The 22,541-nt window shown below is 51.9% G+C and overlaps 1 protein-coding gene across 3 annotated transcripts; it reads right to left on the reverse strand.

The window, feature by feature from the left end:
• Positions 1 to 14,135: 14,135 nt before the first annotated feature.
• Positions 14,136 to 21,223, reverse strand: LHX3 (LIM homeobox 3). Of its 3 annotated transcripts, none has more exons than XM_064676685.1 (6): positions 21,092 to 21,223; positions 18,390 to 18,561; positions 17,982 to 18,184; positions 17,639 to 17,790; positions 17,381 to 17,552; positions 14,136 to 15,713 (listed from the first exon to the last, which is right to left on the reverse strand). In XM_064676685.1, the coding sequence occupies exons 1-6, from the start codon at positions 21,159 to 21,161 to the stop codon at positions 15,295 to 15,297; spliced, it is 1,188 nt and encodes a 395-aa protein (XP_064532755.1). In that variant the 5' UTR covers positions 21,162 to 21,223; the 3' UTR covers positions 14,136 to 15,294. The 3 variants fall into 3 exon arrangements, with proteins under 3 accessions (XP_064532755.1, XP_064532756.1, XP_064532754.1); XM_064676686.1 differs by lacking the exon at positions 21,092 to 21,223 and adding an exon at positions 19,488 to 19,546; XM_064676684.1 differs by lacking the exon at positions 21,092 to 21,223 and adding an exon at positions 18,898 to 19,455.
• Positions 21,224 to 22,541: the final 1,318 nt, after the last annotated feature.

The raw sequence follows: 22,541 nt of genomic DNA on the forward strand, positions 1-22,541 counted from the left end.
TGCCCTGTGAACTGGACTTACTGCACATGAACTGAGAAGAAATGTGTAGTTCTGCTGGAAACTGGAGGGAAAGATTTTTTCCCAGCCTGTTCTGGTACAACAAGGGTGGATTACAGACCAATTTGGGAATGCTGCTCTCTACAGACAAGCCAAAACCACCATCTCCCAACAAAGAGCTCTGGCATTCATCCTCCAGGACACCACAGCAGCAGGTCAGGATCATACCACCTCCCTGGGCACTGGCCCCAGAGCTACAGCCAAGGAAGGGCTCCAGCTCACCAACACCAGCCTGGCCCAAGCTGCTGGGTCACCCAGAGAACTGCATTCCCTCCTCCTTGCTCTCTCTGGAAAGGTTCCCAGCTCCAATCCCCAGGAAAAGGCCAGAGGGCAGAGTTTACCTTCCATTTATTCTGACATCCCTGTAATTCCTGCCCCTTTACCAGTCTGGCGATTACTTGCCCCAGGAACTGCTGGAAAGAAATCTCAAACAAAACTGCATTGCATTACAAATAAAAATGAGTTATTTGAGAATACAACAAAACCTGTGTGATGTGGACAGAGCTCCCATGTTCCCATGGTTTGAAATCTGTCTTCCAGCCGCTTCTCTTTGCCTTCAGTAACTCTCTAACCCTCACACCCCAGTTCAGCAGAGTTTCTGCCCTACCATTCCACTCTGACACGACCCATTATTTTATCTTAATGTGCTCCATGTACCTCATCAGCATGTTCAATATATGTATTTTCATTTACAAGTGTGCTCTGAAGAGCCAGAGCAAAGAATGGGGCCTCTCTGCTGCCAGATGCTGCAGGGATGTTTAAGCAGAAGGGGAATTCCTACATCCAATCTCATGTATTAGGATATTGCTTCCTTTCCCCCACCAGCACGTGCTTGGAGCACTCTAAGCCAGCCAGCTCTGCCCTTGCTTTTCCTACCCAATCCACTCTAGTTAAATACCTTTTTTCATAAGGAGTTTTAAATTATAAGTCTAAATGAGGCCAATAAATTATACTTCATAAAATCCCACGCACATCATTTCCTCACAGAAAAGGCTGCAAAGAAATATTTTCCGTGCCACCACCTATGTTCCCATCCCTTTGCAATATAACATTTATTCTAATATTAAAATGGCAGCTGCTCTATAAATTGTGAATCATTAGCACTCTCCATTGATTTTTCCCTCTCAGCCTGCAACCCTGGGCAGCGACTGCGTGTGAATATCAGTCTATTGGATTGAGATTCATATCCTATTTGAGGGTCAAAGACCGAGACCTCGTGAGCTTGAACTTCTATCAGCCTAAAGCTGATCAATACTTGGAGATATATTTGATCCTGGCTGCAAGCACAGATTAAGTGGCCATAAATACAATCAAAACCGTGAGGCTGCTGGGATAAGAGGCCGGGGAACGGGAGCCCAGCCGCAGACATGCCAGCTCCACTGGGATTTCTGGGAGCAGGGACAAGCCTGCAGGGCTGGGTCTTGGATTTTGGGGGGGCCATGCAGCTCTGCTGACGGAGGAAGAAAGATTTGGTGACTTCAGGGACCTCGACACCACCTTGCTTTACGAGACCGGTGTTTGTGTCGGACACGGGACTCCTTTAAATTCCCACCCAGGGCACACCCCAGGTATCCCAGGAGGCAAGAGGACTCTTCCTGGCATGGATCAGAGCCAGCTGCCCTGCTCAGCTTGGCATAGGCACCATGGGTGGACATGCTGGGAGGATTAATTGAAAGACATCAATCGGATCAAATAAGTTCCTTTTTTTCCTGTCTCCCCTCTCACCCTTCCCCCTCTATCTCCAAGTGAAACTTTAAATATATGATTAAAATGACCTATTAAAGAGGAGAGGCTCATTCCATTTGACTACATTAATGGTGATTCTGTGCTGGCTGAGGAAGAAAAAAATCCATAATCATAAGCTTTATTAAAGAACAATATCCTTCGAGGGCTTATTGTTTTCCCCTTTAGATACTGTGAAGCCTTGAAAAATAGACATAGAAACAGGAAGAAATAGAGACACTGTGTTGCACTGCTCCAGGGACCACGGCACTCAGGGAAATCACCTCCCTATTTTTAGGCATGTTTACAACAGGCCTATTTGCAGTATTACCTTTGATCCTAAACTCTAATTTAAATCATTTTTTTAAACACTCAGGAGATCGAGAGGGGAAATAATTAGAAGGGGCAGGAAGTCTGAAAAAGCAAGGGAATAACTCTCTGCAGAAGGAGGCTGTAAGATGGGGTGGGGGATGTAACACGTGCCTGGACCAGCAGCAAAGGGCACAATCCACCCCTCACCACGTGTGGAGGGAGCAGTGGCCCCACAAGGGCACCTGCAGGATGCAGCTTCCTACACCAGCAGCAATTCCACTGGTTTTAGGAGACAATCCACTGTCTGGCTATAACCAAATACTAGTGTTTATATTTACATGGTTTCATGTCCTTGTGGTGTCCTTGGGGGAAGAGACTTCATTATCATAAAGAATATGTTTTTATTCCCCTACATAAGTACTACTTATTATAGTCTCATATATTTTCTGACACTACCAAGGGGTCTTTATTGTTGTACATCAAGGTCACTGACAAGTAATATATTCAATCTATTAAGTTATTAGGGAGATAAATAATTTGGATGCAAGCTGAACTCTGAACTTTTACCTTTTCCCCTGACAGACGGGTAGTTTCTTGGCGTTCATACTAATCTTGCCTCTGCTTGAATAGTAATTCCATTAGGGTTATGGCTCCAGCTATACATATGCAATGACCTCAAATACAATTTCTTTATGGACATGGGCAATAGGAATATTAAAATTTTAAGCCAAAGAGGATGTAATGTAACTTTACATTATTTATTGTAGGCACAAATCCTTTATAATATTAAAGGATAAAGAATTAATAAAAGAAAGATCCCATAAACAATCCATAAAGTCAGATGTAGTTCTTGATTTAATGCAATTGCTTTTTAGTGTCTTCTGGTTACAGACTTGCACTTCATTAAAAAAAATCTAGTCAGGAATCAGGAGCATCCCAATAACTCTGTGTTCCCTGGGTGGTTTGGAAAGTAGCTTGAACCCTCTGGTTCTGCTCCTACCCAGGGACACCCCCTCCTCTGCATGCCTAGGACTAATCTTAATCCAGATGTTATTGCAGTTATTTAGTCCCTGAAACTGGGACTAACTGTTTATTTTAGTCCCTGAAAGTGGAACCTCTGCCCTGCTAAGGAAGGTTCAGTCTTTATGAGACTCTTGTGCTGTCAGGAGACCTTGGGCTTGGCTTTAACCTGGCAGTGCCCCAGGGAAGAGTCTCCAGGATTTGGGAATTGTGGTTTCTCCCCGCCCAATTATTCTAACAAGTAGTTAGAATAATTATAACTCCTGATAAACCATACTGCAGAGCCTCTGAAATTGCAATATGGGAATGTCACGGGCCAAATTCTGGGAAGGGAAGTGTTTGGAGCATCATCCCTGAGCGCTGCAGCAAGGAGGCTGCTGCCTGATGTCATGTGCCATGAGATGGTGGTCCTGGTATCAAGAACATCAACTATGCCAAAATCTCATCATAATTAATAGGTGTTGACAACCAGAGTGTTGAATTCTCTAATTTAGGCTTACGATATCAAGGGAATGTAAACCTTGCTGAAAACACCAGTAATCAAAATAATTAGCTAAACTTTGGAGCCAGCTTTTCTCTAACGAGAACAGAATGAAAGTGTGGTGGGAGGGAAAGCAATGAGACTTCCCTACCATGACTATGACTTTTTATATTCAAAATACAATTATATTCAAATATCTCTTTATTTCAGCTAATAGAATTCCTAGTTTAATAAAATCAATATTCTCTCCATATCCCAAATTTGTGTCCATTTGGCAGCAGAGCCATCAGGTAGTTCAGTTTTATATCTTCTGAATGACCCTTCTTTATCAGGGAATTAAATAGCTATGATCATTACTTTTTATTCTGCGTTTTTTGGGGATTGGAGCTTAGTTTACATATGATAGACTGTTCAAATTACCTCCTGGGCATTTTAGAACTCTCACTGTTAGCTAACCTGGATTATTTTTCCAGAGAGAGAACTGCCTGTGTGATCCTGCCTCTGATTGCCCAGGGAGATGTTTTATTCCTGCTGCTGAATACACAAGTCCAGCCCATCTGGGGTGTAGCTCTGCCACAGCCAGAGTTCAAGCACTTCTTTTCACATTCTCCATTCTTGTTCCTTTTTTTTTTTCCCCTCCTCCCTCATTCATCATCCCCTGCCCACACCCTTTCACCACTCCCCTGTGTCTTCTTCTGACTAGGAAATCTTTCAGGGGCTCAGAGCAAGTTGCTCCCCAGGCTCCTGCAGCCCCCACCCCCTGTTCCTGGGGCACAAAATGATCCCCCCAGTGCCCAGCTCATCCAGACCTGCCCAAAGACCCCCCTCGGCCCCAGGGCAGCAGGAGCTTTGCCCACAGGCAATGTTTGGGTGTGTTTTCAAATTACTGTGTGCCAGTAAATTATTTTGATCCAGATTTGTGGGTTTTTTTATCAGTTTTCCTATTTTTTTTTTTGGTTGTGCCTGTTGGGCATTTGGGCTGGGCCAGCTCTGCCACGAGCTTTTGTACTGCAATAAAGGAGGAATATTCACTTTACATCACCGCTTTTAAACCAAATCTTCCACATACACTATTAATTTAGATTTAATCAGAACTATTTCTCATGAAGTAATTACCCATTGATGATAAGAGACATATTTACAGAAGATGAATCATACCTGGTGTATGACATGGCTGTTAATCCTCCCCTGACATGCCTCAAATAGTGAATTGGGGTTACTGAACTTGCAAAGAGAGTCTTCAAGTAGCTAAATTGCCACAGTGAAACTGTTCTGCTCGGAAGGGCTGCTGGGTCTGCTCTTGGGAGCAGCACAAAGTCAAGCAGAGTGAGGGGCTCCAGGACTCCCCCCCAGCAGCTGGGCCCTTCCCCAGCTCTGCTGTTCGATCCATCAGTGATGGATGGGTCTGTCAGGTGGGCACAGCCCCAAAGAACACCCCTGAATCCTGTGAATGGCTCTCTGGATGCTCCCAGGGAGAGCCTTTGGCCTTTCCAAATGAGCATTCCAGCCTAAGGAGCGGGTCCCTCCAGCCAGGATGGGCTGGGATATTCCTGCAGTGTCTGGGGAGCACAACCCCCCTCGTGTTAGGGGAGGGACACACGAGGGTTTAGCTTTGCTGTTGCAAATCAAACGAATGACATGGATTTGTGGCCTATCATCTTGACAGCCTCCTTTAAACTGCTTATTTTAAAACAGGATAAACAGAGGATTAATAACCTTGCAGAACACAGAGAGTCTGGTTCCTCCCCGGGAAGCCTCTGCAGCATCCCTCCCTCACCCAGCTGCCAGGATCTCACCCACCCCTAGAAACTGTGCCCCCCTCAGACTCCAAAAATAATTCAGGATATGCCCCTGATTCAGTTATAGTTGTAAGGTGATGCTGAAACATCACTTCACTCTGCACTGCTTGAATTAGGAGGGGAGAGGTCTGTGTGGTAAATGTGAATATTTTCTTAATCATCAAAATGAAATAATTTCAAAGTCAACTCATGTTCCAACACTGAGGAACAGAAAGGAACAGAACCTGCTCCTCCCATCCCCTATTCAAGTTGGATAGAAATTGTCTTTCAAAACATATTTGCAAGTTAAAGCTGTTAAAAAAAAAAAATCACAAATTCCCTCCAATAAAAACAAACACACATGTATTTACTAGTGAGTAGCTACACTGAGCAGCACAGGGGGGTATTTTATCCAAGCCCTCATGCCACTCAATCATTTCAGGGTGGATTTTCCATCCAGTGTTGCAAGACAGCCCCACAGAGCCCGTGGGTGGAAGGGTAAGTGAGTAGGGAAGAGCAAGAAGATCCCTTTCACACCTTCTGCAAGACCTTGCTGACTTGGAAATGCCACATTTTCAGCAAAGCAGCAGCACATCTAATAAATCACATCTGTACACTGCTTTATTCACAGGCACTGACAGTTTAGGATTGACGACACCCAGGGCAGCCCAGTGTCAAGCACTCCTAATGAAAACTATCCCATTTTGCTCCAGTAGCAGCAGCTGCCAACAGACATAATCTACTGGCATATGGAGAAGGCCATGCTAATCCCTGCAAGGTCATTAACAAGAGGGTGAAAATTACATGCAAAGCACCAGCTGTGGCATCCCCTGCTCCCTCACACTTGCTGTAGCAGGGGCAAGAGAGGTGAAAAATGCAAGTGCATCTCGGCAGGTCAAGCACTGCTGGTACAGCACAGCTATTTCCCCCCTTCCCTGAACCTTCTTCCCGGGCAGAGGAGCAGGGAGCCTTCAAAGTGTCACCTGTTTTCACACTCAGGGGGAGATGAGCCCCGTGACAGCTGGAGCAGAGGGTTAACGAGGAGGTCTTGGCCCACCTCGTTACGTGGGCTGAGCTCTGCCAGGGCAGGAGCCACGTCCCATCTTCCCTGACAGCCTGGCACCGCTGGCACTGCTGCCCTCAGAGGAACAGATGCAAAGAGCATCTTTATATCAGCCTTTCCAAGCAAAAACATGGAGCTGTGGTGCTCAGGGACACGGCTGAGTGCTGTCCCTGGCAGTGCTGGGTTAATGGTTGCACTCAATGATCTTAGAGGGTTTTTTTTTCCCCACAGAGCACAGAGTTCCAAAAGCACTACATGGGGACAATGGGAAACAGAGTCTCAAAACTGTCTCTCCCCCAACCCCTAACCTGAAAATAAGGCCCCTCTCCCTTCAGCCTCACCTCAGACGTGTATTTCAACATTTACATCCACATACAAGCTCTTCCTCCATAATACAAAACTCATTCCCAAAGAATACTCCACCCCCATATTTACATGGGAATTCAGGATGTGGGTTTGTCTTCGCATTAAATCATGCAATCATTTTTATAAGCACTAAATCAAAAAGTCTGTTAAAACCCCTCAGCAACGACCACCTAAAACAAATCTTCTCCAATTTAAATCCCAGCCTGCATAACGATCAATCCCATAAACCCCCTAATTGTTAACATTACTTTGGGTAATGTTTAAAAACATTAATTTCAAAAAATGTAATAGGAAAAAAGCTCTTTAAATCGGCAAAAAGATGAATGGTCTCCAGCAGCATGACCTTTTTCCGTACCACAGTGACATTGAATCATTTTAAAGTTATTTACATTTTCATTCTTCCTTGGAAAAATGTTGACAAGGCTTTCACGGGCAGTAATGGATACTCAGCAACATCTGTGGGAAGAGTAGCTGCATCAAGAGCCCTTCCTTAATTCCTCTTCACACCAAAGGGCTTTAATTAATGAAGGAGAGGTGACTAGAGAGAGCTGGTTCATTAGTGGGGCTGGCTGAGCTGTGAGGAGTGACCCAGCTCCCCAAAACACAACCTGCCAGGGGTTTTAACCACCAGTGTCCTCCTGCCTCGAGCATAAGTGCCTTTAACTGCTTTTCAAAGATAAATTTGACCTCCAGGCTCATAATTACCATCAGGTTGGGCTGTGACAGCAGGAAAATACCTGAGATAAGTCTTGGCTTTACTTTGCAACCTGTAAGTGGAGCACCCCCCAGTCAGAGGCAGTGCCATGGTGTGCACACACAGCCCACAGTCCCCAACACAGAGGGTACCTGTGGCAGGAGGCACTTACAGGCACACATGGAGCTAAACACAGCTATTCCCATCCTGGAAGTGTTCAAGGCCAGGTTGGATGGGGCTTGGAGCAACGTGGTCTAGTGGAAGGTGTCCCTGCCCATGGAAGGGGGAGTGGAGCAGGATCTTTAAAGTTCTTTCCACCCCAGCCATTGAGTGAAGGAGAAATCTCCCACAGACACTCGCCCACAGGTGCCACGGGACCCAAAGCTCCACATGCTGCAACCTGAGCCCTGCTTGGCTTGTTATAATATTAATGACAAGTGCTGTGCCCACCCCCAGAGCCACACAAAGTGATCATATTCCAGCTGTGCTGTGCCTGAAGGAGAGACAGGGGCTCACCTTGGCTCCAGGGTCATGCCAGGGAGCAGGACAGGCACTGGGGGCACAAGGACGTGCCCCATGGCTGCACATCACAGCCAGAGCAGCACCAGGCACCAGCCTGCAAACACCTGAGCTGTTATTTCACTGGTATTTTGGTGACAGTCCCTGTGAACTGAGGGGTGGCTCAGCAACCCACTGCATCACTGTGCTTGGTCCAAACAGTTCAACTCACACACAGGACACAACCTGCTGCCCCTTACATTGAAGTGGGGCAGAAATATCCCACCTGATCAAAGCACATCCAATTAGTGCTCATCTCAGTTAATGAGGTGCTTCAACTAACACAAGGGAATCTATTTCTGAATGTAATGATCTTTCTGTTGGCAAATCCAGGGATAAAAACCTGCACAAATCTGTGTTTGGATGGATCTGGGCTGCAGCCTGGCTCAGTGTGGTTCTGGGGCATGGCTAATATCAGCATCCCACAATTAGCATGCAGCTTATTAATCCCTGCAAATAAATGAGCCTGGCCCTCCAGTCCAGAAAAACACTTGGGGGACCAATTCTTTATTTCTGAGTGTATGATTAGTACAAATTAAAACCAGAATAAGTTTTAATTTTGCCACATTAGGCAGGTTCATCAAAACACCCTTATCCCCCAGAGCCAAATCCCAATAAAGGCATAACAAGGGGATGTTTCAACCAGAATGATTAGGATAGTCCAGGAAAATTAATTTTGAAGTTCGTGGCAGCCTCCTGTCAGAAACAGGCCACGGTGAGGAGGGAATATTCAGAAAATGAAAATGAAAAGGCTGTGCTAAGTACTGCTGGTGGCAAGGAACAGGCAGGACCTGGCTCTGCTCCTTCTCAATCACTCTCATAAAAGCATCATATCATATGAAGCCAATTCAACATGACAAACTCAGCAACTGGAGCCCAGTTCCCAAATCCAGGGGTCTGCTGCCCAAATCCTCCCTCATTTAGCCAAAGGCTCCCCTTGGCTCTCGATCTGGACTGGTCAGAGCCATCAGAGCAGGTGCTGCTGGAGGAGGGCACACACTGACCAGCACGAGTGGGGCACCAAGGACCACATGGGATGTTTAACTACACTTTCCAAAGAGCACAGTTAAAACAAATCTCCTTTTAACACTGCTCCCTTCTGCCACCCTGGCTCTGCCCAGCACACACAGCCTGGCTTTGCTTTATCAGCCTCAGAGCAGCCCATGAAACACCACCTGGGCTGAGAGACCTTCATCCAGCTACACCCAGGAGAGTGATGGTTCTGCTGCAGTGACACACAAGCTCAGCCCTTCCTTAACCAGGAGGTGACCACCATCCCTGCTCTTCTGCACCACAGGCACAGCTTGGTTTGTCCCTCTCATTTGTCCCCAGCACAGAGACCCTCCAGAAATGAGGCAGCAGCAGACCCACACCCAGATTCCAAGAACAAACAAGCAGGAATCCCAGCATCCAGTCTCCAGGCAATATTCTAACTCCTTTCAAATTATAATTCACATTTGAGAAAACAAAGCAAACCCCAAAAAATCCTAATCCAGTTTGCAGCATGCAGAAGGAAAAGCAGCCACATCTCAGTGTTGCGTGGCCTTGCAAAAAAGGAACCATCAAACAAGTCCAACCCCTTAAACCAGGCTGTGTTAAAGTAAAGGCTTGTTGTACAGCAAGCTGAGATCACCTGAGCTTTGTTTTGGTTTTTTCAGTCCAGAAAAGAATCACATGTTGGGAACCAACCGCCCTATGGATACAAAGAAACACACTGCTCCATCTATGGCTCCCAAAAACGCCAGGACACATCCTGGGGAAACACCGAGCACCATGTTCTGGAGATGAACTCAACACCACATCCCATGGATTTGCAACAACCTCTCCCAAACCCAGCCCACAGAACTGACCTTCAGTCCAAAGGGAAGGCTCAATCCCAGGTCCCACATGGTGAATGGAGAGTGACCCCACGGTGCTTGAGGGAAGACAGGAATCAGCAAGGACACAGGCCTGGGGAAGGGGAGCCAGGAGCCATTAAATAACTTCCCTCTGGCCTCACCCACAGAGCCCAGGTGGGCCTGGATGAGGCCCAGCCCTCCTTCCAGGCAGGTTTGAGGAGATCAGCTGTTTCAAGGGGAATAAACCTTCCCCCCCAAACCCTGTCCTGTGGGGGTGTCTGTGTGGGAAGGAACCCCTGTCTCTGCAGGGGCACAGCCCTGGGGCCACCCTTTGCACTTCTGTTCCCTGCCTTGATTTACACCACCACGAGAGAGGGGAGCCTGCCCTTGCCCCCCATCCCACCCTTAATAAATATTCCAGTGTGCTATTCCCGTAGCTCGAGTACAGCATCCTCCCTCGGAAAAACAGCAGTGATTCCTGAATTAATTTAGATTTCCCGCTGCCTGGTTAGACCAGCTGGATGTGGCACGCTTCATCTTCCCTGCAAACAGTGCCAGCGTCCCCCGGGGACACTCAGCACTTTATAAACCTGTCAAGCCCTTAAAGCCGGTGACCATGAGGCTTCACAACAGAACGTGTGGAGCTTTATGGCCACACACACACCCCAGCCAGCCCCGGAGAGGAGCTCCAGCACGGCTGCCTCGGCGAGTGAGGGGATGTTGTTTTGTGCTGTGCTTTCATTTCAAGGCAAGCAAAAAAAAAAAAAAAAAAAAGGAAAAAAAAAAAGAAAGAAAAGCACTGCATGATTTATTTTAAAGCTTCCAAGCTGCTGCAATGCTTTGAGTGGGTATGTATATACATGGGGAACGGGAGATTGTCTCCGAAGTCATTTGCATTCGTTCCCTTCCCTCCCTCCTCCAAGCAGTGTTTTTAAAAGGTCTTATCCTGGAGATGCTGGAATACCTGCAGCCTGCAGAAATCAAAGTTTTGGGTGCAGAGCACCTGATGGAGCTGGTTTTTATTTAGAAAACATATTGTCCTGCCAGTCCCACCCTGCGCAGTGCTGATTTATTCCTCTCCTCTTCTGACAAGCCCCACACGATATTTTTTTGACAGCGACAACATCATTCAGCACCTCTGCGACCTGCTCGGGCCGAGACCCTCGGCAGCTCCAGGCAACGCCTGGCGATCCCCTGGGCTGCTCCTGCTGTTCAGATTCCCATCCCGGAGCACGAAGCCACAGGGGTTGGGGCTCGGAGCCGCGGGTCTGTCCCCTGAGCCGCGCTCAGCTGCCCCACGCTGGCTGATTCCCAGCTGGAGGCGCTCCCGGCTCCGCTCTCCCCACCCGGCCCTTTGCGCGGCTTAACAAGTCGGCATCTGATGGAGTCGCTGCCGTTTGGGTCCCTGAGGGATTATAATGTGACTGCAGCAGGTCCCAGCCATTCTCTGCAGCCCAGCATGTTGTTGCTTCATTAAACGCCAAATTGTTACATTAATTCTAACTGCCCTGTAGAGATGTAGCTGTCAGGAGTGATTTACTCGCCTCCAGCTGACTCGGAGACTTTCCTCTCTGGAAGAGGCCAGTGCCTGGATGGCAGTGGGATGCAGGACATTTGTCCAGCCAGATACCGGCAGCAAGAGGCTCTGCCCTCCCTGCAGAGACAGGGATGGTCTTCAGACGTCCGTGGAAAAATCACCAGAGAGCTAAAAAAAGGTGTGGGGTTTGTTTTTGGCTGAACTCTGCACTGCTGGTGGCTCAAGATGCCTGTTAACAGGCAGCATCTTTCCTGGAGTATTTACTGAGTCCAAATCTCTTGGAATCCCTCCTTCATCCCAGCCAGCAGCTCTGCCTGTGCTGCAGGACGAGGGTCTCTGACCTTTCCTGCCTTGTTCCCAAGGACCGTGGTGTGGGCAGAGGGAGGCGAGGTCAGACACGAGGGGTGGTGGGAATACCTTTGCTTGGATGCTCTGATGCATCTGGGATAAACAACTGGAGGGGAACTTGAGGATGAACTGGCCCCATCCACCTTCCCTGCTCCCCATGGATGAGGGATTTCTCCTGGCCCACATTCTACTGTTTGACACAAAATCTAATAATTTCTGTAGGGAACAGAGGTTTGAGCACAAAGGTGAATTTGCTGTTTGGAAAAAAAAAAAAAATTTAATATAGTAGATTTTCCTCACTGAGAACACAAAAAATTTCCTGCCTCCTGTGTCTTGCACTCACAGAAATCAGCAGAGGTTGTAAAGCTCACCTGCAAACTGAGCAGTGCAAAACCCCCCTTCCTAATTCTGTTTGGGTTTTACAAGCTGTCAGTCACTTGGACAGCGTTAGTTTTATTTGCTTCTTTCAAATTGGTTTTCTTTTTAACGGGAAGAAAGCATTCATATTAATGGAATCCTTGAGCCTCAGCCCTGAAAGGAGAGGCTGAAATGCAATCCCTGAATTTGAGATCAGGACGCTCGGGAAGCTCCTCTCTCTGTTCAGACGAGAACAAACACCGGCAACTTCCAGCCTGTTCTGCCTCTGAGAGCAAAGCACAAAGGCAGAGGGGCAGATTTACATTTCTCCCTTTCTTAAATTCAGCCATCCCCTGGGAATTCCCCGGGGGAGAGGAACAGCAGTGTCCGTTATTTGCAGGGAGGGAAACGATGAGAAAAATATCTATAAACTGCATGTTCAAGTACTACAGTTCTTAGACTGGTTTTATAACAGCATTATCCCAAAATTCCTGTCTTTCTGTTCTTATTTCCTTATTTTTAGGAAATAAACATGTCTCAAAGTCTTTTCTTAGTCTTCTATAGGAAAATATTATTAATACTTGAACCACCGAAGTGTTTTGATGCAAAACACTTGCCCAGTTTTGGTGAGGGTGTTTCTAGACATGGAAATCTTGAAAACGCAAACCATTGTTTTCTCTTCAGGTGAAGTTCTGCAATCTGATTTTTTAAATGCCACAGTTTTCTATTTACTCCACAAATTTCCATGAGAAATGTCCTTGTGACGTACCTACAGGCTGGCAGCAACAGTTGTCTCTTTATTAGTCCTGGAGAAGGAAGGAAAAGCTACTGAGCCCAGCTCTGGGCTCAGACTCACCTAAACAAGGCAAATTTCTGCCTTGGCTGGAGGAGACACAGCTTCACCCATCTCCAAAATCCCCCAGAGCAGAGATATGAGCAGATTTCCATGTGTCACCCCCAGATCCAAGCTGGTGGGGTGTTTTTTACACCCCTGGTGTCACACAGTGGGGTTTTCCCTTCTGGAGACATCAGTGTCCCACCCCTGCTGAGCAAAGGCCTGGGAAGGAGGGGCTGGTGGCTGTGGGTTGTGCTCAGCACAGCCCCCCCAGCTGCCAAACAGCAAGAGATGGGGGACACGACCCTCCCCTCACCTTTGGAAAAGGTGAGGAATCAAATCCGGGATGTTCCAGGTGTCTCCACAAGCTGGGCAGCTCAGCTCTACCCTGGGTACCAGAGCATGGCCCTGGTGTTCCTCACTGCCCAGGGGTGCTGCTCTTCTCCTGTGCACACGGAAAAACCCCGGGCAAACATTCCCTGACTTCCCAGGGAGCGAGAACATCAAAGCTTTATAAAGGGTCTGTCCTCAAATCCTTGAGCCAGAGGCCTCAGCACTTCCCTCTGCTCCGAGGAGCATGACCATGGATGTTTGTGTATGAGATGTGCATATCTGATATATGTATGTGTTTGTATATATAGGTATATAAACCAAACAAATATATGTACATGCTCTGTCAAACTTAATCCCTTAAAGATTTTTTTCCTTTTCTTTCAGATTTCTCTTTGAAATATTCCAATATCTGACTCCGTGTTTCATGTTCCTGACTTTCTGCTCACAGACAGACAACATCAGACTGCATTTGCTATTCCTTTATCAGCCCAGATTTCTGCTTCCACCTTTGGGATAAATGCTAAAAAATAACCAGGACCCATCAAAACCAGCCAGGCCATGATCAAAGTCTGTGTGTGCCCAGAGCAGTCCCATTTGGATCACTCAAGGATTGCCAGCCTCCAAAAACTGTTATTTTTTTTCTTCCAAAGCATTTCCACCTCGGTGGGTTTGCTCCTCTGAGAGGAATATTTCAACATTAAAATATTGGAGATACTGAAAGCACATTTCAACACTTTGTTGGATCATGGCATCGAGGTTTAAGAGCTTTTACTCTTAGATTAACATGTTTTATTTACTTATGTTGATGCTTTTGATGTGAATTTAGCAAAAGACTGTTTAAAGTTTAGCTGACAAATTTATTTGTAACCTTGAAGTATTTGATCATCAGAGAGAAAGCGAGAATATAAATAAAAGACACTGGACATTCACATAATCTACAGTTAATTCCATATTTTTTACAGATAACAATATACATATTGTCTTGCCTTTCCTCACAATCAGCTCGCACCATATCCATGGAAATACACAAGTGCCTGGAAGAGAGATGTGTTCCCAGGAAAGCCTGTGCTCGCTCTGACTCTCCCAGTGGTGCCTCGGGAATGGCAGGAACTAAACCAGCCAAACCCTCCTGCTGAGAGACCCCCCGAGAAGGTATTTGGCAACAAGACATCAGGGTGATTTTTTGAGACATTTTGCAGTTAAACTGTTGCAAGGAAATGTGAAGGAAAAGCATAAGACCCACAACCCAGAGCCATTAGTGTTCCTGGGTCAAGAAAAATTCACCTCTTGACCCCGTGATAAACGTGGAATTAGTTGGTAATAAATACATCTATTCACGGTTTAATGCTTATATGGAAGAGTCAAACTAGCAATCTACAAATTAAAAAGAGGAGAAGCAGAATTAACATATGATTTTCATTTTACAAAGGAAAAACGTCGGTAAATGATTGGCATGTTAAAGAGCATTTCATTTTAGAAAAGAGGATGTAAATCCAAAATAAAACAAAACATACCACCATCGGTGCGCTTTTAAAAAAATCTGCTGGAAGAACAGAGAAGTTTCCTACCATGGATTTCTGAAGTGATTCACTATGAACAGTTCTCCTATAGAAATATAGACACTGTCACACCTTTCACCGTGGATGAGGACTTTTATGTTCCCTTAAAAATGTCTCAGTGTGGGTGGGCGATGAAGCAAGTCCTTGCTTTGGAGAATGCACTGACAACAGAAAGCAAAATACCTCATATCAAATCTGTAAAGCACAAGTCTTGGTGTTTAGTAAAGACACGAGAAGCAGTTTGTTTGGACACTCAGGATGCCACTTGCTGTGGTGCCACTGCCTTTGCCCACCAGGCCGGGTCCCCTCCAAACCCACGTCCGTGTCCTCACACATTCCTGCCCCGCTCGGCAGCCACGGCTCAACCCTCCGGCATTCCAAGAGTTCAACAGCACCAAGTCCTTTCCCTTCCCACTGCACCGTGGTGGATCCTGTATCAAAACTGAGCGTGGTCGACTTCATCCAGCCAGGAGGCCGGGCTGGCAGGGAAATCCGGGTACCCCCCGCTGCTGCCGGTGGAGAGGTCGGAGCTGGGGCCATTCCCGGCCAGGACCCTCATGGGCTGGGGCACCCCTTGTCCGCTTTGTCCCATGATGCCCAAGCCGTTGTCTGGGTAAACCAAGCTGGAGATTAAAGGCTGGTGGCCTGGCAGTGCTTGCAAGGAGGCTGGAGACTGGGGGATCCCGTAGGGGCTGTTGGAGCGCAGGTCGTGGTACTGGTCCTGGGCTGGGATCCCGCTGGGATCCAGGGCAAAGCTCCCGTTGGTCCCGGCCGGTCTCCCCAGCGCAGGGGACGCCTCGTTGAGATTGCTGTAAATCCCATTGGAATGGCTCATCTCTGACATGGAGGGCTCATCTGAAAGGGAAATGGACTGGTTTTACTGGGGCAGCAATGGTCATGGCTGGAATGGACTGGTTTTACTGGGAGAGGAACAGTCACTGCTGCAATGGACTGGTTTTACTGGTCATGGCTGGAATGGACTGGTTTTACTGGGAGAGCAATGGTCAGGGGTGGCAGTGGCTGCACAGGAACCCCTGCAAGCTCTGGGTGTAAATACATGAGATGGATGGGAGCTGAGCAGCCACGCTCTTCCCACTTGTAATTCCTTATTATTCCCACCCTTGCTGACGGATCTTCATAGAAGGCCACGGGGTTATTATTTTTTTTCTGAGTACAAACGTCTAATACAATTTGGATTTTAAAAATATGCGTGAAAAGTACATATTAAAATATAAGAGTGTGATTTAAAAAATAATCCTTTAAAGGGAAAGTGAGTTCAATACCTTTCCACCTTTTGTTTCTATTTGGCTTTGAGGTTTATCCTAATTTTGGTATAATTTTTAGGAGCCACCTGAACATTCACCAATGCAAGGAAAAACTCTCCATTTCTCAGGGAAAAAAAAGATATTAAATAGAGATATTTGTCTGCTCAGGAACAAGCTAATGAAAACACAGTTCCAGAGTGTATTTGTTTGACTTAAAAACACCCTGAGAAACGAGCAATATTTTTTAAATACCTGGCAAAAATTATTTGTATTTGTTAGGAGTTTATGGACAGTGAGAGCTGCTCTGTTGCCTGGGATACAAACCTGTTTGTGGCATGGGGCTCTCAATAATTGTTCACATTTTTTAGTCATTATTTATAGAATATTCATATTTAATGAGCTGATGCACAGTGTGTGTGTATAAACAGACTCGAAAATCGAATAGTTTTCAGAAACAGAGAGGAGCTGAGATGCAAAGCTGTGTGTGCATAAACATACACATTATAGATGTGTCTGTATAAATATGTACAAAGGTTTGCCTTTCAGTTTCTCTCGTTGTCCCTAAAAACCACACACACGCGTTTGGGATGGAGCTCTGCCTGGAGCTGGAACGTTCCCTCGGCAGCGCTTCAGGCACCGACCTCCCCCCCAACCCCATCCTGCTCCTGAGGCTCTGGAGAGTGTAGGATGAGGCTGTGCAGGACAAGAGCTGCTGGGGGAATGTCTCTGAATTTGTCAACAGAAATCTCGGCTCCAAAAACGGGACTCTCTGATGCAGAAACCTCCTAACCCGCAGCAGTCTCCCTTTGGCAGCACAGCTGCCACAGCTCCGGCAGGACTGAGGAGACCTAACGAGTAACTACACAAATAAAACCACCCCTAAAAATATTTAAAAAAAAATTAAAAAATTGCCCACTTTTTCCCGTAAAAACATTCAGTGGTTCCGGACTCTCTGGTTTTTGTATTTCCAAGAGTCCCTTGAAAAGGCCGTGTACGAGCTGCGGCTCTGACATCGCAGCGCCTGCCCGGGGAGCTCTCCCTGCTGTCCCCGCAGCTTTTCGGGCCTGACACAAACATCCCCCCCGGAGGGACAGCGGAGTGTCCCCCTCGCTCCTCAGCCCCCGCGGCCCCGGTTCCCCGGGGCTGAATCCCGCAGCTCTGCCCTTCTCCCCCTCGGGCGCTTGGCTTCACTCATTGTATTATGCCCGAAAATTCTGACCGTGGCACTGAGGAGGTGAAAACAGCCCGGTGACCGACCTGTGAAGGAGACCTCGGCGTCGCTGTCGGGCCCCTCCTCCTGGATGCTGTCCTTGTCGGACTTGGATGTCCCCCGGGATCTCTTCATGTTCCTGAAGTACTGACCCCACCGCTGCCTCCCCGCGTCCTTCTTCAGCCTTTTCTCCTTGGCCCTGCGGTTCTGGAACCAGACCTGCGGGCGGGACACGCCGGGGAGCTCGGTGGCTGCGGGGCCGGTCCCCCCCGGCGCCCCCCGGCCCGCGCAGCCCCCGCTCTCACCTGCACCACCCGCATGTCCAGCCCCGTCTCCGACGAAAGCTGCTCCCGGACGTGCCGCGCCGGCTTGGGCGAGTTGTTATAGGCGTTTTTGAGGGTCTCCAGCTGCTTGGCCGTGATGGTGGTGCGGGGCCGCTTGGCCGTGGATTCAGCCTCTGCCGACACGGTGCGAGTGGGAGGTGAAGTCACCACGGGACCCGCGACCTCCCCCCAGCCACCCGCCGACGGCAGATGCTCCCACCCCTCCCGCCCGCTGCATGAGCCTGTCCCGGAGGGCAGGAGCGCCCCGGGCCGCCTCCCTCCTGCCCTCGGGGGGTGGCAGGGACGGGGCAAGGGGAAGGGGTACCTCTCTGCTTGGCCGTCTCGTAGTCCGCCTTGCAGACCAGCCTGCTGTCCTCCATGAGGTAGAACTCGTCGCCGGTGGCCAGCTGCCGCTTGCAGACGATGCAGGCGAAGCAGTGCAGGTGGTAAACGAAGTCCTGGGCCCGGCGAACCACCTGGGTCGGGGGGATGCCCTGCTGGCAGGCGGCACACTTCGTCCCGAAGCGCCTGAGCGGGGGGGGACAAGCGGCGGCCGCTGAGCCGGGTGGTGCCCGGGGAGGGTTCCCGGCCCTGCCCGGCGCTGTCCGCGGTGCTGGACCCGCCGCTGTCCCGGTGCTGAATCCCCCCTCACCCTGAGTCGCTGCCCGCGCTGGGACCCCCACCCGGGCCAGCCGCCCCCCGTCCCATCCCGTCCCGGGCGGTCCCCACGCACTTGAAGAAGTCCTCCTTGCAGTACACGCCGTCCCCGCGGCTGAAGCACTTCTCGGCCAGCTGCGTCTGGCAGTCGGAGCATTTCAGGCACTTGCTGTGCCAGTGCCGGTCCAGGACTTTGAGGATGAACCTGTCCACGATGTGCTGGTTGCAGCCGGCGCACAGCGGGATCTCTGCGGGGAGGCAGCTCCGGTCAGCCCCCGGCAGCCCCGCTGCCCCCCGAGACCGGACCGGCCCCTCCCGCCACCCCCGGGGCCGCTGCCGCCCGGAGTGGCCCGGGGAACAGCCCAGGAAACCACAGTATTCGTTCAAATTCGTTTTTTGCAGCGCCGTGTGAGAGTTTGCCCGCGCCGCGGGGATCGGCGAACCCCCGGGCTGTGCACACCCGGGAGCACCCGGGAAAACATGAAGGGACGTGATAGAAACGGAATTAACCCCCCGACCGATCCGCCGGCAAAGCTACAGTTATTCCAGGCTCTTTTTCCTTTTCCTGCACTTCCAAAATTCACCTTCAAATAACGGCGGGGCAGCCCGGGTGGAATAAGGGAAGAAACTACCAAAATTGCGAGAATTGCACTGAAAATAAAAACGCGGCAGGCTTGTCCCTTCACCCTGCGGATCCCGACAGGGATGACACAGAAAGAGATAAAGATACAGATAAGGAGAGATAGAGATATAAAAATGAACAAATACAGTAGATAGAGAACGAAATTTACAGATACATAGATATAAATACATAGATTTCGTTTTAGAGGTATAGATAGAGATATGTAGGTAAAAATACGAATATGGGATACATAAATACAGATGTATCGGTATAGATAGAGATGGAGAGATATAGACACGGCAGTAGAGACACAGATAGATGAGGACATGAGAGTATCTATATGTAAAGGTAACTGTGTGTGGAGACACAGAGCTGCCTCGGGGTGCGTAGGGGTGGAGGTGCAGGTGATCTCGTTCTCCTCAACAATTCACCGCGTCCAAACGAACAACCCCAACAGCGGCAGCGGCTCCGGCCAGGACTGAGCTCCGGCAGCGGCAACACGGCACAGCCCCGCAGGTCCCGGCTCAGCCCGGCTCGACCCGCGGCCCTTACGCTGCATCGCGATCCGCGGGCCAGCTCCGCTCGCTCAGCGGGGCCGCGGGCTCTGGAGCATCTTCCGCCGCCCCGTCGCTGCCGAGGCCGGGCCGGGCGCGGACCCGCCGCGCTCCCCCCGCCGATCTCCCCCCCCAGCTCACGGCGGCAGTTGTGTCCCCCCTCCCCGGCCGCTGCCACCCCCGCGCCGCCGGGGATTTAGTTCGCTAAAGCGGGTTATTTTTAGCCGCCGGCCCTGCCCGCCGGTGCCGCTCTGAAGCGCCGGGCAGGGCATCGCGCCGCGCTGTATTTAATCCCCCCCGCCCCCGGCGGCACATCCCCACGTCCCCTCCCGCCGCGCCCGGCCGGGAAGGGGCGGCGGGAGGGACACGGCTCCGGGAAACGACCCCGGCGGGGCCGGCGGCGGGCGGGGGTCACACCGGGGGGAGGCAGCGCCGGGCGCTGCCCCGGGTTCGTTGTGAGCCGCAAACCCCGGGTTTGCCCCCGGCTCGAGCAAAGCACCGCGCGGCTCGGCCCCCCCGGCGGGGCGAACCCCCCGGGCCCGGTCCTGCCGCCGCCCTGCCCCGGCCATCCCCACGGTAAGCCCCGCTGAGCCCCGCCGAGCCCCCTCGCTCCCCTCCCGCTGCCTCCCCGACGGAGCCGGAGAACACGGGGCCCAAAACGAGCATCGCGTCCTGCGGGAAAATAGTTCTTTTCGCGTCCTTCGTTCTACCGATCGGAAGTACCAATTTCGGCGGTGCCGCCTCCGCCCCCGCAGGGCCAAAGCAGCTCCCGGTTGTCGGGTCAAACGCACAAGCCCCGCACCGCGGGGAGCCGACGGGGAGGGCCACGGAAAGACGAACCGGGGGCACCAACCCCACCACGGGGGCTGCCGGGGCGCGGGGTCGGTCCCGCGGCCGGTGACACCTCGGTCCCCGCACACCGGCGGGGTCCCCGCGCCGGCTCCTCGTTGTTTGGTTTTTGAGCCCCGCCGGCCGCGGTCGCTGCTGGAGAGAACCGGGACGGCCCCGCACCGGGACCGGACCCGCTGCCCCGGCCCCGGCTGTGCCCCCGCCGGCGAGACGCGGAGCCCCGAGCACGGCGGGGGAGCGCGGTGCGGTTCCCCCCGCCCCGACAGGGCTGTCCCCATTCGTTAAACGGGAGGAAAGAACGTTTAAGAGAAAAATTAACGGGAGTTTGTCCAAAGTGCAGAAAAAGCCGGGTAGGAGCCGGGCGGGGGGCGCGGGCGATTCCCGCCGTCAGGGGGAACCTGCGGGCATCAAAAACTTCCCGTTTCGTCCCTGCCCTTGTTGAGCGGGTAGCGATGGGATCCCGGGGCAGCCCCGTCGTTACCCCAGGGAGACAAAACGGGCGTCTGAAGCGTGGGGGGGAGCAGCGAGGGGGTCTCCTATATCGGGGACGAGCAGGAGAGAGCGAGCGGGAGCGTGGGGCGGGCGGAACGGACCGGGATGGACCCCCCGGTGCCGTCGGGCCGCCCGCCTTCCCCCGCAGCCAACCCCGACCGCGGCCCCGACGGTGCCCCGGGGAGCGCGGAACCGGCACAGACGGGACTCCCGGCGGTGCCTCCGCGGGGGGACGCGGAGGTTTGCGCGCCCCCGCCTCACCTGGGCTCCGCGGGAAGGGGCAGAGCTCCGCTGCCTTCTCCGAGCCGGCGCGGACCCGCTCCAGCAGCATCGCGGCCTCCGTGGGCGCCGTCCGAGGAGCGCGGCGGCGGCGCGGGAGTGGCGGAGCGGCGCGGAGGGGCGCGCAGGGAGCGGCGCGGGGCTGGGCGGGGCGGGGGGGCGCGGGGGGCGGGCCGGGGGCGGCTCCGGGCCGCAGCTGGGCCGCGGTTCAGCGCCGGGCTCTTTAGCATCACAAAAGCGGCGGGGGGAGCTCGGCCCACCTCCCCTCCCCGGCCCACGCGTGGCCGGGGCCACTGTTCCCGACGCGTGGGCTCGGGCTGCAGGAGCCGCCCGCGGGGGCAAAGCGGCCCCCGGGACCCCCCTGAGCCCCCCGGAGGCCGCACGGAGCGGGGAGGGAGAGCGGCCGTCGAGGGGAGCCTCCCCCCGGGCCCCGCCGCGCCCCGGCCACCCCCGCGCCCGGATTTCGTTTGTCCCCGCGGCGCGGTTTGCGGGTCACCCCCGACGTCCCCCGTGGGGAGCGGGGGGGGCTCTTCCCCCTCCGCTAATTAATTAATGAGCGCGGAGAGGTAGCGGGTGTCTGACCCCCGGGCAGCGGCGCGCGGCGGCTGCAGGAGGTTAATTGCGCTAATTGAGGACGGGGCGGACACGGACGCGTGTGTGTGTGTGCCTGTGGGTGTAGCCGTGCGTGTGCCCTTGTTTGCGTGTGCGTGGCAGCCCGTGGATCATTTGGGGTGTGCCTGTAGGGCTGTGCGGGTCTGTGTGCGCACACGGCTGTCCCCGCGCGTTTCGGGTGTCCGTGTGTGCGGGGTGTCGGTGCGTTCTCGGGGCTCGCGGGTCCGTGTTTTTGTGCGTGTGCCACCGACGGCCCCGTGCGTGTGTGCCCCGCTTGCCCCAGGCAGCCGGAGCTGATAATTGTGGTTGTTACTGTGAGCCCGTTAATCCCCCGAATCCCTTTACCTCCTGCTCGCAGGGGATTACAAATTAATAAAAGCAGCTTAGGGGCGGGAGCTCCGCACACACATATGCTCCTGCCGACGGCAGCACCGGGACTTTCGCCCGCTCGTGGAGGCACCCGGGGAGCCCCACATCGAGCCCCCGACCCTGGGACACCCACCCCGGGGTGACAGACCACCTTCCTGCCCGCTCCCCTCCTGCGCGGCAGGGTCGGGACTGCCCCCTGTGATGGTTCATCTGCCCGGGGACAGGTCCCAGTCTGGGGACAGCTCAGCCCTGTGCTGTTGGAAAAAAATCAGGGAGACATTTAGGGGGCCGGGATTTGGGCTCCCCAAATAAAGTACCCAGAAATTCCAGGCTGGCGTGAAGTTGGGGAGCGGGTACAGCACTGCTGGAGCGTGACTGTGCCCGTGCTGCAGTGACACAGGTACCACCAGCACCGGCCGTGCTGGGGCACCACGACCCTCCCTAAGGCCAG

This window comes from Pseudopipra pipra, chromosome 20 (assembly GCF_036250125.1).
Source record: "Pseudopipra pipra isolate bDixPip1 chromosome 20, bDixPip1.hap1, whole genome shotgun sequence".
NCBI classification, from domain to species: Eukaryota; Metazoa; Chordata; class Aves; order Passeriformes; family Pipridae; genus Pseudopipra; species Pseudopipra pipra.